General features: G+C 41.5%; 1 protein-coding gene across 1 annotated transcript; it reads left to right on the top strand.

The window, feature by feature from the left end:
- Positions 1 to 381: 381 nt before the first annotated feature.
- LOC120567647 (proenkephalin-A-like) lies at positions 382 to 9,057 on the top strand. The gene is made up of 3 exons (XM_039814580.1): positions 382 to 692; positions 1,051 to 1,197; positions 8,158 to 9,057. Exons 2-3 carry the CDS (start codon positions 1,054 to 1,056, stop codon positions 8,755 to 8,757), a joined length of 744 nt encoding a protein of 247 aa, XP_039670514.1. The 5' UTR covers positions 382 to 692; positions 1,051 to 1,053; the 3' UTR covers positions 8,758 to 9,057.
- The last annotated feature ends 8,426 nt before the right edge of the window (positions 9,058 to 17,483 follow it).

Below are 17,483 nucleotides of genomic sequence, written 5' to 3'. Positions count from 1 at the left end.
AGCTTGTATCTTTGTTAAGGATAAAACGTCTCTCTCTCTCTCTCTCTCTCTCTCTCTCTCTCTCACACACACACACACACACACCCACCCACACACACACACACACACACACACACACACACCTAAAGACATAAATGCTAACATGAAATATTACTCCCACACAGAACCTGCGTGGTAGTCTGCCGTTTATTATCTACGTCCCAGACTCCTTGGGAAGCAATAAAACAGATGACTTGATAGAGTCGATGTGTGAAAGAAAATATGTGTGTGCGTATGGTGAAGAGGGGAGGGGGGTGCGGGCGGCTGTCACGTCACATCTCTCATTAACCCCTCCACCCACTCCCCATTATCCCCGGTGACGTAAGCCACTCAAACTACTTTAACAAGCCGCGGAGCCACCAGCCGCAGCACTTCACCGAACACTTTGAACGGACTCCACAAGAGTTTAACGGCTGTTCTTCTAACCGGCGGTCCTGTCACGGAAAACTGACCGAAGTCAGAGCGCGGCTAGTGAGGGAGAGAGGAGAGAACGGCTGTGCGTATCTGATTGGACAACACAGAGCAACACAAGGAGCCGCGGGTACATATATTGGGTCCACAGGCTCGCGCCTCTCGACAGTTTCCCACTCCGCCGCTACCCCCGAGGGAAAGCAGAGACCAGCTGACGTAGCCTATCTTTTAAAATAACAGAGGTAAGAAACGAACTTCTTAATTTGGGCTACAGGAGACAACCGCTTGTATATAATTAGCCTTCTACTACAGTTAATACTACTATGCTGTCACTAAGACTAATAAGAGTCACAGTCTGAACAGCATCCAGGTCGGGCAAATACACTTAATAGTTTTACAAATGTGTTCAAATGACGGACTTTACACAGCAGCAGGCTGCGCTGGCAGAAGCACAATTTGTAGTAACAATAATTGCAATAGTCGCAGTATTAGTAATTTAAATAGCTAAATGACCCGTTGACCTGAATCTGACTTTTTTCTTGGAGAAGGATGTTAACTGTCTGACAAGTTTGAACTTTTTTGCCTTTTTTCTGCCGTTAGTCCATGGCTGCCCCTGCACACAGCAGCTGCGTGTGGATGTTGCTGCTGGGCGCGTGTGTGTCGCTGGTGGTTGGAACGGAGTGCGGGAAGGAGTGTGCACTGTGCGTGTACCGTCTGCTGGGACAGCAGTCTGGTTTCTCCTCCCTGGTAATGTCACCGTATTATTTTATTATTATTATTATTATTATTATTATTATTATTATTATAACGTTTATTTATATTTAGAACACACTTACAGACGAATAATAATTAATACATTGAAATGTGTAAGGTTACAGAGACAGTCTAATGTCTCACCCTTGGTAAATTTGATGATAAATAAACTAAAGAAGTAAAGTAATGCAGCGTGAGTAACAATCAGCAGTCTGGTTTCTCCTCCTCATAAAGTCACATTAGTATAATTGTATCAGTTGAGTGTGTGACATGTACATTTCCATTGTGTGGATTTCATGACTTCCATAACATTTCCCATATGTCTGACTCGGCTAATGCTCTCCTTTCTAATTCTGCGATATCGAGATATTTGCTTAATTGATGTAAAGACAAATTAAATGAGCCGGTTAAAACAAAGACAAAAAAATCTAAACAACTTCACATTTTTACATTCAACAATCTCTTATTTTATCTCCTATTCGGGTAGAATTACTGTAATATGAGCTGTAACAAGAGAAATGTAAATATGTCATACGTCGTATTTAATTTTTTTTTTTTAGCTTTGAACTCAATCCATATTTGGTCTTTGCTCTCTCTATTCTTCGTCACACAATAATTACTTACCTATTATGGCCACTAGAGGGTGTTGCTGCACTCCACTCTTCCAGCCCCTAAGGTGTCAATATGTCCTCAATTTAATTTTCCAGTTCATTAATTCTGTCTTCATAAGCCCGCGGTGCTGAAAGCTCAGCAAGAATCCCTCCTTCATGCCATCAAATAAATGAAATCCAATGGCACATATGAGGTTGGGAGCAGGTTTTCCTGGTAGTGTGCAGCCCCCAGGGCTCAGCAGATGCCTTTAGTCTGATTGCACTCCTGCCACTGGGGTTATATGAACTCACATAGTTAAAGGATGACTGGGATAAGTGGGTGGTGGTGTGGGAGTCACACAGCTTTAATAGGAAAGGCGTCCATTAGATGAATAGGATCCTGTGTCAATGAGTGAGAAACAGCCTGGGACAGATGGTTTGAAGAGAGAAATTGTGTTTTTCTAAGTTAACGGAGTAAGTGAGAATAAAACAGGCTGTTGTGTTCTCCGAAAGCATCTGACTGTTGTCACCTCTCCCTCATGACTTTCTTTCTTTTGTGTAGTCTTTGTCTGTTCTTCTCTATCTAATCTAGTGGTCGCCGGATTTTATTTTATTTTTTTCATGGCTGATGCTGATATTTATACAGCAGGGCAAACGGCGTCCCATGAATAATGTCGATATCTTGTTTTTCTGCATCTGATAAAATACTACAATGTAATAATAACAAATGAGACACATAATTGCCAAACTTAAATGAACATTTATTTAACAATGTTGTTGTCTGCTTTGACTCTGTTTAGTCTGTTTAGTTGTAGGCTGGAACTCGCAGCATCGTTTTGATTCCATTGTCGTGTGGACATCTCCTAAAAAGCTTTACAGTTACACTTGCTTACCATCCCACCATCATTCCAAATGACAAACGTTTTACTCGTCAGGAGAAGAAGTAAGGGCTATGGACGCCCACACAATAGTTTTTCGAGCCCTGTGAGCTAGTTTAGCTGGTTGAAGACTGAAGTCTGCCCGTAGAATGGAGAAATGGACCAAAGGGAAAGCTCTAACAACCTTCTACAGCTGCCTCACTGACAAGACTGGCTGCAAACACTTTTTCTTAATCGGCATTAAGAGCACAGGCATCGGCCGACTATCACTAATCTGAACACAATCTTTGAGTGCAATGCACATAGCATAGATGGCAGAACTCTCTGTGTGTTTCGGTCTCCATTTATCTCTGGTCTCCGCTTTATCGTCATGGTTTCATTGATGACTAGAGAACAAAAAATTGCGCATCACAATTTCCTAAAGCCCAAGAGGACATCTTAAAAAAGCTTCTTTTTTCCAACCAACAGCTAGAACCTGAATTTATTTAGAATTCTGGTTCTAAAAAAAGAATCCATTTTTGAACTTGTTGCAAATTCATTCTTTTTATCTACTAATCGATTGTTAGTCTTGCATTGCCAGACATTGCCATTTCTTTAAACCAATCACAATCGTCTTGGGTGGTGCTTAGCGCTGCACAGAGCAACGGCGCATCTGCAATATAGCCTCAGGAAGGAACATGTTTTGGTGGAACGTGTGTATCTTCAAAAGTTGTTTTAGTCATGCAACAGAAAACTCAGATTGGACAGATAGTCTAGCTAGCTGTCTGGATTTACCCTGCAGAGATCTGAGGAGCAGTTAACCATAGTCCTCAGAAATCCACCGGAGTTTAAAATGCCAATGCAAAGAAAGCGGAATGTGACAGACATCCGGCCGAAATGAAAGATATCCGGCGGAATTTCCAGCGGCAACTGAACAATCCCGAAAGGGGAACATTGTGGATATACTGTATACTAATCGATTATTTATTGATTGCTCAGCTCTGAATCATAGTCCTTTTTTATTTGTTGATCTTGTCAAGAATAAATTCATGGATACATTCAGAATACAAAGGGTGGATGTTGTTTGGCATAAAAAACTTCAAAACTAGTTTAAAATATTGCTCTTCATTTACTTTGTATTCCGTGAAGGTGCCTTTCTGTTAACTCCTTCTGCTAGCAAAAAAACAGAAATCTGCCAAAAGCTGCTGTGTGGTGGGATAGACTACCAACTGGGTAAAGAGCACGGAGCTTTTAGGAAAACAAAAGTGGATACAAGCAATAAGATGAGAGGCATTACGTGACATTTGTCATCACATATGTCAGTTTTAGGCTTACTATATTTTTCTAAGTGCAGCTTTAGCATTTTGACAGTATGCAGCCTGTGTTATAGTGGAATTGTAGATAATTCCGAAGTGGAATTGGTCCGTGTAACGCTTATCAGTTCAATTTTCTAAGCACAAACAGAAAAATGGGTTCAAATATCTAATTTTTAATTTTTTTCCAGCTTGACAAATACAAAAATTTGATCTTTAACCTGTTTTTCCTATTTTTTGTTTTTATTCAGTGGATCAGAAATTTAGAAAATTACCAAATTGCGTCTGGGCTCCAATTATTCAATACTGCAATGATATCCTCTCCCTCGTTCCACCTAGTTACCAACAATTGGTTAGCTATTCTCGTGGGTGTGTCTGGATGTGTTCAAGAAGACTCATCGGTCATGTCGACGCTGGATAATTACGATAATATAATTCAGAATCTTGTTGAGAAGAGGGGAGATGAATGTTCGGATGGTGAATGAATGTACAACACACAGCAACACGATCCCTTTTTTTCTTTTCTGACCACCTTAAAAAATTAAAAAAGAAATTTGACTATTCGGATATTCGTTCATTGGGTAGGTATTTGATTTTGGGATTTAACTAGGTATGCCCCGATTGAAAAACACGTGATCAGCATTAATCTCTTCTAGCCGCCCATAAACTACTACACACATACAGGGCTCCACACTAACTTTTTGCCTTGGTTGCACTGGTGCGCCTAACTTTTTTATTTAGGTGCACCAGCACAAAATTTAGGTGCACCCAAATTTTTCCTCGCGTTGCCGTTAATGCTGAATGGCGATACACGATATATAGCTCTGTATTTTTTTTACAAAGTGGGCTAAATGTTCAGTTTTAAGTCAAAGCCACTTTTCACAAGCTCTTTTATTAAAACAGATTTGTGATTAAAATAAAATGCAAAGACAGGGTTTCCTTTACCAGTTTGAAAATATATAGCTGCAACACATGTATATGAAAGTTATCTGAAATAAATAGCCTAGGATATATTAAAAAACAATATATATACACATCTCTGAGAAAGCTCCTTCACTTGTTTTCAACAACAATTTTGATTTGATTGAAAGAGAAAGAGGATGCCCGGATAGCTCAGTTGGTATATATAGAGGTTTGACTCCGACCTGCAGCCCTTTCCTGCATGTCATTCCCCCCTCTCTCTCCCCTTTCATGTCTTCAGCTTTCCTATCAAAATAAAGGCTGAAATCTTTAAAAACGAACAAAAAAAAAAACAGACAGAAAGACAGAGGGAGAGGGGGGGGAGGGGGGGGGAGTGCGACAGACTGAAGCGTATGCTACTCACAGAGTGACAGCTGACTCATTATGAATGGGTCCAGCACGGGTTGAAAGCGCTTTGGGGGGTCAGCGGCGTCACACACGTCTTGTGTAGGCTATGAAATGTCTGTATCGTCACTGCGCTGCATTTTTATGAACTATGATATTCTGGCCATGGGTCACATCTCTCGCCCAGGTCCAGCAGGCTCCGTCTTACTCAACGAACTGAAGTTAGTTGCATTTATTTTTTGTTTTTCGCTGTGTCTCTCCATGTTGCGAGGGAGCCGTGTGTGAGTGAATGGGGGGGAGCTGGGCGGAGAGTAAATGGAGAGATCCAAACACAGGCACGGCATGTGAGACCAAATTGGTCGCACTATAGAGCCCTGACATACAGTATAGTTAAACACTTGGCCGAGAGCAACAACTGCATGCCTGTGCCTGACTGCCTGTTCATGTGAGGTGAAGTCCTCCAGCGGTTGCCTCCCATCCACCTTATTGGCCAGCAGCTGTACGTGGTTGCGCACCCACGGTACTACAAGCAACACAATAGTTGTAGAGTCGTCACCCAGCAGGGCATATGGAGTGTTTAAGCTCACAGCGGAGAGTGAGGAAAAAAAGGCTGAAAACGTCAGATAGTAACACAAGCAACGATAACTAGTCATTTTTGGTGCCTATTCCTAACTGTCATTGCCGCATGATGCTTACTTGAACGCTGTAGACCCCCACACACACCTTTATTCTGACCATTGTCAGTCTGAAATTAAGACAGATTCGGCAACTGAATAGCCTATTTCTCGCATAAAATGTTCACATTTGGGTGAATAATTTTCGTGAAATAAGAGATCGTATTCCAAACGAGCTGCCATCATGGTCTGTTTTGTAATCCAGGAGCACTTGCGTTATTATGATCCCAGCTCTTGCAGAGCGAGTGGTCGAAGCAGAGGAGAGTTTAAGTTTAGAGGCATAGATATGAATATGCAGCACATAGTATAAAAACAACTGTACAGCAGAGTTTGCAGTTTTGTGCACTGTAAGATGTAGCAGGAAAAGTTAACACCCGTTTTCCGGTGCGTTCTTGACTTCGAATGTGACGCATCAGATGAAAAAATCAGACACATACTCGTCTACTTGCAATGGGACTCCACCATTAGCAGACTTTCCAGTTCAAAAACTTGCATGCGCTAATTTGTGGTAGGAAAAGGGTATAAGAAACAAGACTGACTAATTCTAATTCAAAGGTTTACTAAAGAGTGACACACCATTATATATCTGGTTACATTGCTGCCTGGTGGAGATCCCAATACACTACAATTAGCCATATAGTTAACGGCTATAACTAACCAAAACAACAAACAAAAAAAATTGTATCTGAGGCTAAAAATGTGACACTCCCACCACCACACAACCCGCTCTGAATGCGCCCTGAGCCCAGATCAGTCCTAAATCATCAGTGATAACAAATCTTCAAATTAAACTGAACAAAATCATTTGCAAGTGATTTGTGATATATATTACAATATATATATATATATATATATATATATATATATATATATATATATAGTAAATATGTTTTGACTCCAGCTCCGTACTCAACACGCATATGATACATAGGATTGACATTCATCTTCTCATCTCATTCCCAGAAAGAAAGCAAATACATGTATTTTGTACAGAACTACTGCACCATATCTTCCTATGTTTTTTTGTCTAAGGGCGTTATCACACATATCTTATTTGGTCTGGACTTTCCCAATACAAGAAGCTCTGGCAGGCTCTCCTTGTGTTACAAAACCGGGGAAGCTCCTTTAAGGAATAGCTCGGTGCTTAGTGAGAGAGAGAGAGTGACGGTGAATGCACTCAGAGCAGACAGCTGTCGGCTATCAGAGCAGAGAATACATCAGCAGTTTATTTGTTAAGTGGTAGTAAATGTACAGTGTAGGTTTCCGTTTGTCTCTGAATAAATGCTCCAGAAAGAAAGTTCCCGTGTCTTGCTTCTCAACATCACAACAAAACAAAAAGAGCAGCGGCAGTTGGGGAGAGCAGCAGTCAGTTGAAAAAACTCCGACACAGAGAGATGATACGAGATGACGGGGAAGCCCGTCAACAAACCAATCACTTAGAAGTATCTGGAGACGCAGCTCACATATGTGATGACGGCAGGACGTAGTTTTGTCACCAATAGATCTTTAGTGCGCTTGCATAACTGCAGTGTGAAACCAAAACTTACCGGATCAAATGTATACAATGTAACAAAAACATGAACCTTGGTCCGGACCTTGGTTTGGACTTTCATGTGTGAAAACGCCCTAAGTGACCAACCATTTTTTGAAATTGGTCAAGTATTAAGCAAGACTGCTGCAGTCAGCACCGGCAAAAGAAGCTGCATTGTCATTGGGCAACCACAAACAATCACCACTCTGGTTTGGTTGAAATAAAGCCTTAATTTTCCCATTTACATGTGAAAATATGCTGGCTCTATACACGCAAAAAGTTATGTTTATTTAAATGGAGTCCGGTGAATTTGGCGATCTCAACTGTTTCTGGTTAAACCAAAAAGGATCTTTAACAAAAGGGTATATCTCTGTAGGGAGCCTTTACATAATGTTGTCAGACACTTTAATATATAATATATAATCTGAGTCAGTCAGTTGCAACAAACAGCAGTTTTTAGTGGACGAAATAGACGATGCACATATGCCCTATATGATTACATTGCAGCCTGGTTTGCGGCTGCCGGTTACAACGTTCTTGCCCAATACTGGAGCAATTTAGAAGTTGTAGCAGAAGGAAATAACTGTGGCATGATATGATTGTCTAAAACCATAGTGATTCAGGTTTTGATATTCCAATTGAAGCATGACTTCATGTTATAACTAGCAAACCTGATTTTTCCAGACATGCTCACTTGAGTGCAACGGTGAGCTGGACAGCCAGAAGCTGCGCCTGTGCCAAGACTTCCTATTGGAGGAAGAAAACCACATTCCTCTGAATGCTGACCCCCGCCAACAGCAGGAACAGGAAGCAGTGGGTGCCATGACAGCTGACGATGAGGACGCAACATTACCGGAACACCAGCTGGCCAAGAAGTACGGCGGCTTTATGAAGCGCTACGGTGGTTTCATGTCTCGCCGCTCCTCCTCTCCAGAGGGGGTGCTAGAAGATCCTGGAAACCAGGATGAAGAAGAAAATGTTCGCCTGGAGATCCTTAAAATTCTCAATGCAGCAGTTGAGCACCGTGGTGAGGGGGATGGTCAGGGAGGCGAGGCGGTAAAGAGGTACGGAGGCTTCATGCGTCGTGCTGAAGGAGGGGCTACGCAGGGCGACCTGCTGGAGGCGGTTTTAGGCCGCGGGCTCAAGAAGCGCTACGGAGGGTTCATGAGGCGCGTGGGCAGGCCTGAGTGGCTGGTGGACAGCAGCAAGAGTGGGGGGGTGTTGAAACGGGCCTGGGAAAACGGCAGCGAGCTACAGAAGAGGTATGGGGGGTTCATGGACTAGGACCCCATAGTTATGACCCTTCTCTCCCCCCCTTTCTTCAACCAATCACCTTGTAATCTGGACTTGTTGGTGTTTGAATCAACTGCCCACCCCCTCTGCTTTGTATAACGTGCTGCTGCCTACTTGGTTATTGGTTCAACTGCTTCTGTAATGATAAAAAAAAAAAAAGATAAATGTGTCGATGTACACAAATCATTCTTTTGGTCTGTTTTTGGTTTTCCTGATATTATTTATTAAAATAATCTGTTGATCGAGGTGTGTTAGTTGAGTGTATAATTAAAGTGTATGACTTACTGTGTTCAAGCTTGTGTGTGTCTATATTTTAGAAGTGGGGGACACATTAAAGTCAGCAGGCTCATTATACATTAAAATATGCAAATATTGCTAATAAGTATATCAACACAGCATATAACATGGAATTGGTTGCTTTCGAAAAAACTGTTACTCTAACAAAAGCAATAGAAATGTTTTGTAAATAGTTGCATAAAGTCCTGTATTATTAATGTGCTAACAGTTATAAGAAGTAATTGGACATGACACCTAAACTTATACTTAATGATATATCATGTAGCATTTCTATCCTCACTGAGGCGCTCACGTATCTTTACTGGATTATCATGGATTTATGTTCAATTCTGACATGTGTTTAGGAGAGTTATAATTACACCTTGTCAGTGTAAATCATAATTTTCTCAGCCTTGAAACTCCACCAATTAGATGGTTAGGGCAGTATGCTTGTAGCCAGTAAGGTAAACCACAGGCAAATGTGTTTTACTTAAGCATAATTGCTGTGAGACAGCTATAATAATAGCAATAATAACTGAAGCTGATGAGTGTATCAACTCAGATCTCTCATATGTAATTTGGTGACAGGACTGTAAGAGGACACTGTTCAGAGTGTACCTTATGTTAGCAAGGTAATAAAACTGAAAGTTTAAAATTGGATATGACATGTCAGTCGGAAAGGTGAGGGGGACATGCCCCCCCGACTGATAGAATGACTTATTCTGACTTAAATCTCACAATTCTTTTTATAGAACGTGTCTTTATTATCAATTATACAATCATCACATAAATAAACTTTCTTTTAAACTTGAATTCCCCCTGCACCTACCCAATGACCCTCCTAACAGTCTCTCCAAAATTGTACACATAGCAATGTATGGCCTCAGTTCACAAGCATGGTGGCATATCAAAGAAAACACAAGACAATAAACAAAATATTAAGTATAGATGACAAATCTTCCCCTCAGCATTTATCACTGTGTCATTGGTCCAGGGAGTGCCTTCCAAAATATATAAGACAGTCTAGGAATGGAGTCCAAATAAAATAATATACCAATTTTACTTCTATGCCAATATCTTAGATATTCCATAGGCAACAGGTTGAATATTATTATGCTACTCTGAAACTCTTGATGCCATACCTTTTAAGGTTGTTTTTATGGTACAATTGAATAATGTTAAGCAACCTTCTAACATTGTTACAAGAGTGCTTACCATTATGAACCCTATCTGGTCATTGCTGATGATATGAGGGGAGATTTAAGGCTTTTAAAAATGTATTTAAGGCTAATGTTTTGGATAGGAAAATCCAGGTTTAACAAACTAATAGTCCGATAGGATGAACATTCATCCCCTGGTTTATCCTTCTTAAAAGTCAGGCTAATATCAATATTCATATTCAATAGAGGTTTACCCATCAGTGATTTAAATGTATTCTTTGCCACCTGGCTGCCTCCAGCACTCGAGCATGATTGGTCTTGGTAGTAATTGTGAGAACTTTGGGAATCCCTGTCTCCATAAACTGTATGGCCAAGGCGCCCTCTGACGATTCTGACTATAAGATTTTTGCGTCTTCCTCGGTCCTCCTGGTCATCCACTCTCCTGCAGCAAAGCCTTAGATTCTTCCAGGTAGGAAACACGGTTCACAGTCTCAACATTTGTATCTTCCACGGCTGAAATATGCTGTTCAGCTTTGTCGATGTGCTTCGTCGTGTCTCGCAATTCTTTTGAAATGTCTCCTATTTTTGTAATTCAGTCTGGCATCTCCATACCGCATGTTGTTGCGCAGTGCACCTGAGGTGGTTTTTTTTCTTTTCCAGGGTATTCTTGGTAGTCCCCCCTCCTTGGCCAGACCCTCGAGGAATATGAGTGTTAATATGACTGGGAGGAGTGGATTCATCTAATATTTAATAGTCCACATCTAATTTTCCTATTCTGTTCTATCATTGCAGTGGTAGTTTTAATTCCAATTATGTTCTTAAGTATAGCTCCTCTTTTGTTTACCTTTGATTTAACTGATTTGAGTCGTGGGACAGACACCGTAGTTATGGAATTATGAGTGGTCAACTGCTCCAATGGAAGTACAGAGAAGCGCGTAGCACTGCCCCTCTGATTACTGATTCCAACTCTGGGTTGTCATGGTTTATGACTGATAATAGACTTGGTCAGATTTCTTGATATGAGAGCGGCTCCGTCCAAAGTGGGATGAATGGCGTCTCTCCTAATCAGATCAGGCTTTCCCCAGAACACCCTCCAGTTATTTACGCAGCCCACATCATTAGCTGGGCACCACCCCGACAACCAGCATTGGAAGGATGACATGCGGCTGTATATGTCATCGCTGATCAGGTTTGGCAGGGGTCCAGAGAAAACTACTGAGTCTGACTTAACGTTAATTTCAGTGATCTCCGATTTGCGTAATCGGGTATCATTACCACCTATGAAGTATGATCTTACTGTATTTAGCCAGCAGCTTTAGATAGGATTCCACATTGCCCGCTCTGGCAGCCGCCAACTTCACGTTCCGCAGTATAGAGCTCCCAATAACCAGAGTTGGCTTCTCAGTGGGTGTGTCACTGAATGGGGAGAAACTGTTAGAAAGGCAAAGATGTTGGTGGTTAGCCATAGGGTCTGGTTTAGAGCGACCGCTGCCATGTGCGCTTCCGGGTTTAGAGCTAGCGCTACGCTTCCTTCAGACAGTCACCCACTCGCCCCGACTGTTAACAGAAGCTACAGTATGTTGGCCCGCGCCAGCTGCGGAGCACTGGCTAGCTATGGAAGCATACAATTTAGAATCCATGGCGCGGAGCCGTGCCTCAAACTCACTAAGCCTCGCCTCCAGAGCAGCAAATAACCTACATTTATTACATGTATCATTATCAATAAAGGAGGCAGAGGAATAGCTAAACATTTGAGACACCGAGCAAGAGAGAGCAGGAGAGGGAGAAAAATAAGCCATTGCTAAACTGGCTAACAACGTTTAAACAACAGCGAGGCAGTTGCTGTAAGAGAAGAGAACTACTATAAGTGCTTGAGTATAACTAGTAGTAGTAGTAGTTTAAATTTAATCCAGGCAATTAGTCGAATAAGTTTAGCTGGAACAGCAAACTGACACGGAAGCACCGGAAATAATATGAGATAATGCGCTTACCGTAAACGTCAGCACATTCCAGTCGAGTCCTTGACAACCATGTTGGGTCCCTAAATTCAGGATCCAGTTCGAGATTCTTGTAATTACATACATAGCCATCAATGGTCAGGCACCAACTTACATTAGTGATCTGCTGCAGCCTGATGTTCTCAGCAGATTTTTGAGGTCCTCAGATCAGGGCTTACTGGCTGTTCCCCATACCAAACTGAAAACTAAAGGTGACAGAGCGGCTCCTAGACTGTGGAAAGGGTTGCATCATGATTTATGTTTTTTTTTTTTTTAAAGCAGCTAAAGACGCATCCTTTTAGTCAGGCGCCACATTGTTGACTCTATTACTTTATGCCTATGTGATTTATTGTAATTTTTACTGATTATTGTTTCATTTTGTAGTATTTATTTGGCCTTTGAAGCACTTTGTGACTCTGTCTGTGATAAGTGCTATATAAACAAACTTTACTTACTTACTTTTCTAAGGATTAGACTTTACATAATATTATATGCATTTGGCCTAATAAGGAATTGTAGCCACCCTGTTAATGAGCTGTATGACATAACCATTTTATACAGTCACAACTTGAACTATAATGTAATTTGAAATATAATGAGGTCTAATGAGGTTTTTCATAACTGTTGCTGGGTACTGATGGGTGAAGAAAATCTAATACAGTAAAAAAAAAACGCAACCAGAATTACAATGGACGGGCCCTCGCCTACCGCACATTAGTGGCTGAAGTACAGGGGTGTGGCTACAGTATAGGGGGTGGCATGGGACATGTATTTTGTTGCTCAATATCAAGTGGAAACCCTACATTGTACATTTCATCTTGATTAGATGATGTTTGTCTTATGAGGCTGACTTCCTAGAATGTGGTTATGATTATGAGTCAGTATTGGCATTTTGTTGTCCTCAGGCCTGGATCAATTTAACAATCAAATCAGGCCCCACTAGTCGTCCACCAAATCCTGAAAATGTGCGAGGAATTGGTGGTTTGTGAGCCAACCAGTGTGTTTAACTACATCATTTCCCCCTCCAAAATCACTTCATAGAGTTGACATGGCACTTATTTTTGTGTGTTTGGTGGTCTGAACCGGGGAGGAGGGGCCAACTTTGAAAACTGTGTGTTTAAGAACAGAAAGCCTATACTGTATTATTTGGATGAAATATCACTACTTTAAAGGTAGACTATGGTCTGCCTTTAAAATAGTGCTACGTTGGAGTTTACCCCGGTGGACGAGAGGGTCGCCTCCCTACGCCTGCGGGTTGTGGGGGGGAAAACTCTGACTGTTGTTTGTGCATATGCACGAAACAAAAGTTTGGAGTATTCGGCCTTCTTGGAGACCTTGAATGTAGTCCTGTATGGGGCTCCAGTGGGGGACTCCATAGTCGAACACCGTGGTGGACACCGGTGGTCAGGGAAGCCGTCCGACTGAAGAAGGAGTCTTTCCGGGATATGTTATCCCAGAGGACTCTGGAGGCAGTTGCAAGGTACCGAAGGGCCCGAAGGGCTGCAGCCTCTGCCGTGAAAGAGGCAAAGGAGTGGGTGTGGGAGAAGTTCGGAGATTTGATTTGACCACTAAAAAGTGGTTTAGCTCAATACTGAGGACTGTTGGCAATGGCTTGACACAAACTCCCCTCAAGTGTTGTTTCTGTTAGATCAGTAGGAGGATGAAAGATAAATGGGAAACTTTGCTGATTTTCAAACGGCTCTGTCACTGCAGCACCGGCAGTAACTTTACATTCAGATTAATGTCTCTCTCTATTCCACCTGCTCACCCGGCTGCCGTCATCTAGCTGGCTTCTCAGCGGGTGTGTCACTGAATGGGGAGAAACTGTTAGAAAGGCAGAGAGGTTGGTGGTTAGCCATAGGGTCTGGTTTAGAGCGACCGCTGCCATGTTGCGCTTCCGGGTTTAGAGCTAGCGCTACGCATCACAGCATCACAGTATTTATCGCTATTGCTAATTTCCAATGCCCGACCATTGAAGGGCTTTTTAAACGGTTATACTGATGTTCCACTACTTCCGAGTAATTATATGAGGAATTACAAATGGTGCAGTGAACCACTGTTTCATCTCGGGCGACTTGGGCGTTCCCTCATCATATTCTCATTTAAATGACATTTCCTTTTCTTGGAAAGAGCCATTGCAACTTATCTGTCTGCTCTTCACTCTTCTCGTCACTCTTCTTGTATCTCTCTTACTTTTTCTTCTCCTATGGGCTGAAATATGTGCCACCAGAAACTGAATTTGAATCATTTATATTTGAATTTGAATTGCTAAACTTGAATCATTGCATTGAAAAATTGAATCTGAATAATATAATTTGAAATTGAATTTATTCGTTAGTCCAATAAAATTTGATCTTCACTGAAAATTCAACTCTCTATATATCCTCACATTCAGTTCTCACTATTCAGATTCAGATCAGCAAATTCAATTTCAAGCTACTGAGACAGACATCCGGGTACTTGGAGGATGAAGGAAGAGCAATCGAGCGCAGATCGATAGGTAGAGTTCAGCGGCACAGATACACAGGACTCCTCTTCGGCCAGCACATACGTTTTGGAGCACAGCCTCGCCTTGACCCAGAGATTCATAGATAATATAATCTACCTGTTAACAATGTTCAAAATGTAATGCCTGGTGTTAGTAGGCCTAGGTTTATTAGTCACATTCTTCCACTTAAGTAAACTTAAAATGAACTATCGCTACTTACCTTAGCCTAGCCTGCTGCATGCAAAATAGTGTGACTATCCATATTTAAAAATACATGTTAATTAATTTAAACATTTTAATTGCATTGGTTTACTTTGTACATCAGCAAGCGCTGCATACACAATGTGATGTAAGAGCCAGTCCCCTGAGTTTATACAAGATGTTTCCACATTAAAACGCAAAATAGTAAATTATTATTTGAGTCTATTTTTAATCAACTCTAATATCTGATCGTGTGTCTCCTTCCTTAGAGCATTTATATACATATTAAAGTTAGTTTTGTTTGTGATTTAAAAGTGTAGCTTTATCATCATGTGCAGTAACAAACAAAACAAAGAGACTAATTCATGTGTTTATAAAAAGAATATTTATTATAATCAGTTCACAGATCTGAGTCCAAACAGAAACTTCACCCTTCTGAACTAAGAGGTTCTGCTTCAAAGTGAAGTTTAAACAGACTTAAATGTCCAGGCTCACTCCTCCACTATTCATTCATTTATTTCTGCATGTAGTTATTTATTTAACGAGACTTAAAATCAGGTTTCGTCGTCCACAGTCCGAGTCCCGGCAGACTCCCTTTAGGAAACCTCTGATTTAAACTTCAGGCTGTGACAGTCCGCTCCGCTGAGTCCTGGTTCTAGTTCTCCCGGGCTTCCCTTCTTCCAGCCGTCCCAGCAGTACGGCCCGGGCCTCCAGCAGCGTGGTGTCGGTTTTGGCTTCCAGGAAGCGGGCAGTGAGCTCCAGATCCTGCAGCCGCAAACGGACTCTGCTGCCCCGTTTTAGCTTCTCTCCGTCCGCCGGCCGCCGGCAAACGCAGTGGAACTTCCAGCCGAAATCTACATACAGGTCGTCCTGGACTACGTGATAGATCCTGCCGATGACCACTCTGTCTTTGGCCGGTATGATCTGGATCAGCGGGGACCGGCGCAGCAGCGAGACGAAGCGGTGTTCCTGCCCGGGGAAAGAGACGCTGTCGCCGGCCATGGAATTCTCCACCTACCGCTGCCGCCGGAGCTCAGATTGCAGGTCCAATGCGGCATATATATCATAAAACACATTCTCACCTGTGAACTGTTATCCCTTGCTGTTTGTTTTTTGTCATTTCTTTCGTTCCAACATCCAAAAACAGTTTGGCATATTTAGTGCTAATCCTGCGCCACTGAACTCTACCTATCGATCTGCGCTCGATTGCTCTTCCTTCATCCTCCAAGTACCCGGATGTCTGTCTCAGTAACTTGAAATTGAATTTGCTGATCCGAATCTGAATAGTGAGAACTGAATGTGAGAATATATAGAGAGTTGAATTTTCAGTGAAGATCAAATTTTATTGGATTTCAGTTACAAACGAATAAATTCAATTTCAAAGTATACTATTCAGATTCAATTTTTTCAATGCAATGATTCAAATTAAACAATACCATTTCAAATTATGTGATTCAAATTCAGTTTTTCAATGCAATTATTCAAGTTTAGCAATTCAAATTCAAATATAAATGATTCAAATTCAGTTTCTGGTGGCACATATTTCAGCCCATAGCCAAACAAATTGACTTTGTCTTAATAAAGAAGTCAGTCAATACTAACTACAAACTCAATTGGATTGCATGCTGCACAAAGTGCAAGTATACACAGCAGAACACAGTAAAAGGAGAAGTTGTGCAGCTGTCGCCTGCAGTTCATCATAGCAGCTCACTGTGGCTGCTCCTAACGGTTCCATTACTCTCTAATTAAAACTGATTAAATGTCAATGCTGAAACTGACGTTTTTTTTGTTTTGTAGATACATTTTTGATAAGCGATCACGGTTTGGGTGACAAGTACATTGCTTATAATTGCGTACAATAAAGTTGTATTCTTCTATCCTTTGCAATGAAAATCACCCCATATTTAGTATTTAGTATTGATAAGAGTTATGATTTATGCATCTACAGCATTTTTTTGCCAGCTTTCCTTCTTGTTTTAGGAAGCAGCGACTGTATTGCGTTTTCCCTGTAAAACTGAGTCTGTGTTCTTCATATTTATATAGAATTATAATTTGCTTTTCTTATATAAAACATGCGGCTCTGGTAGATGTTTGCGATTGGTCGTGCTGTGCAAACACCACCTCTTTTATGTGAACGCGCGTACCGCTGGATTGGGAAACCCTGAGTTGCCTGAACTAGTTGATAACCACCATCGTGACACAGGTTATGCAGGACCGCGATTGTTAGTCTAGGTGAAGCCGGATAACTGAAAGCAGTCCAGGGCATGTTAATCTTGATTTGTAGTACAGGCCTCAGTTCTTGTTTGTCAGAAGATTTAAAGGGGTGATAGAATGCAAAACCGATTTTACCCTGTCATAGTTGAAAAATGACAGTTTTGTGGGTAAATAGGACATAAATACAACCTCAAAATCCCATTGACACCTCTTTCCTCTGCAGATCTCACAATTTGAAACTGCCTCCGAAAACGGGCGAATCTGAACAAAGCTAAAAGTTGACGTCAACTTCCCAAATCCTCCTCATTTGGCTTTACCTTCTATCTTTGTAACGCCCCAAAATTTACATAGGCCACTAACTGATCTGAGGTTAGTCTTCTA

This window comes from Perca fluviatilis, chromosome 11, assembly GCF_010015445.1.
Source record: "Perca fluviatilis chromosome 11, GENO_Pfluv_1.0, whole genome shotgun sequence".
NCBI classification, from domain to species: Eukaryota; Metazoa; Chordata; class Actinopteri; order Perciformes; family Percidae; genus Perca; species Perca fluviatilis.
This window is presented reverse-complemented; position numbering and strand designations above follow the sequence as displayed.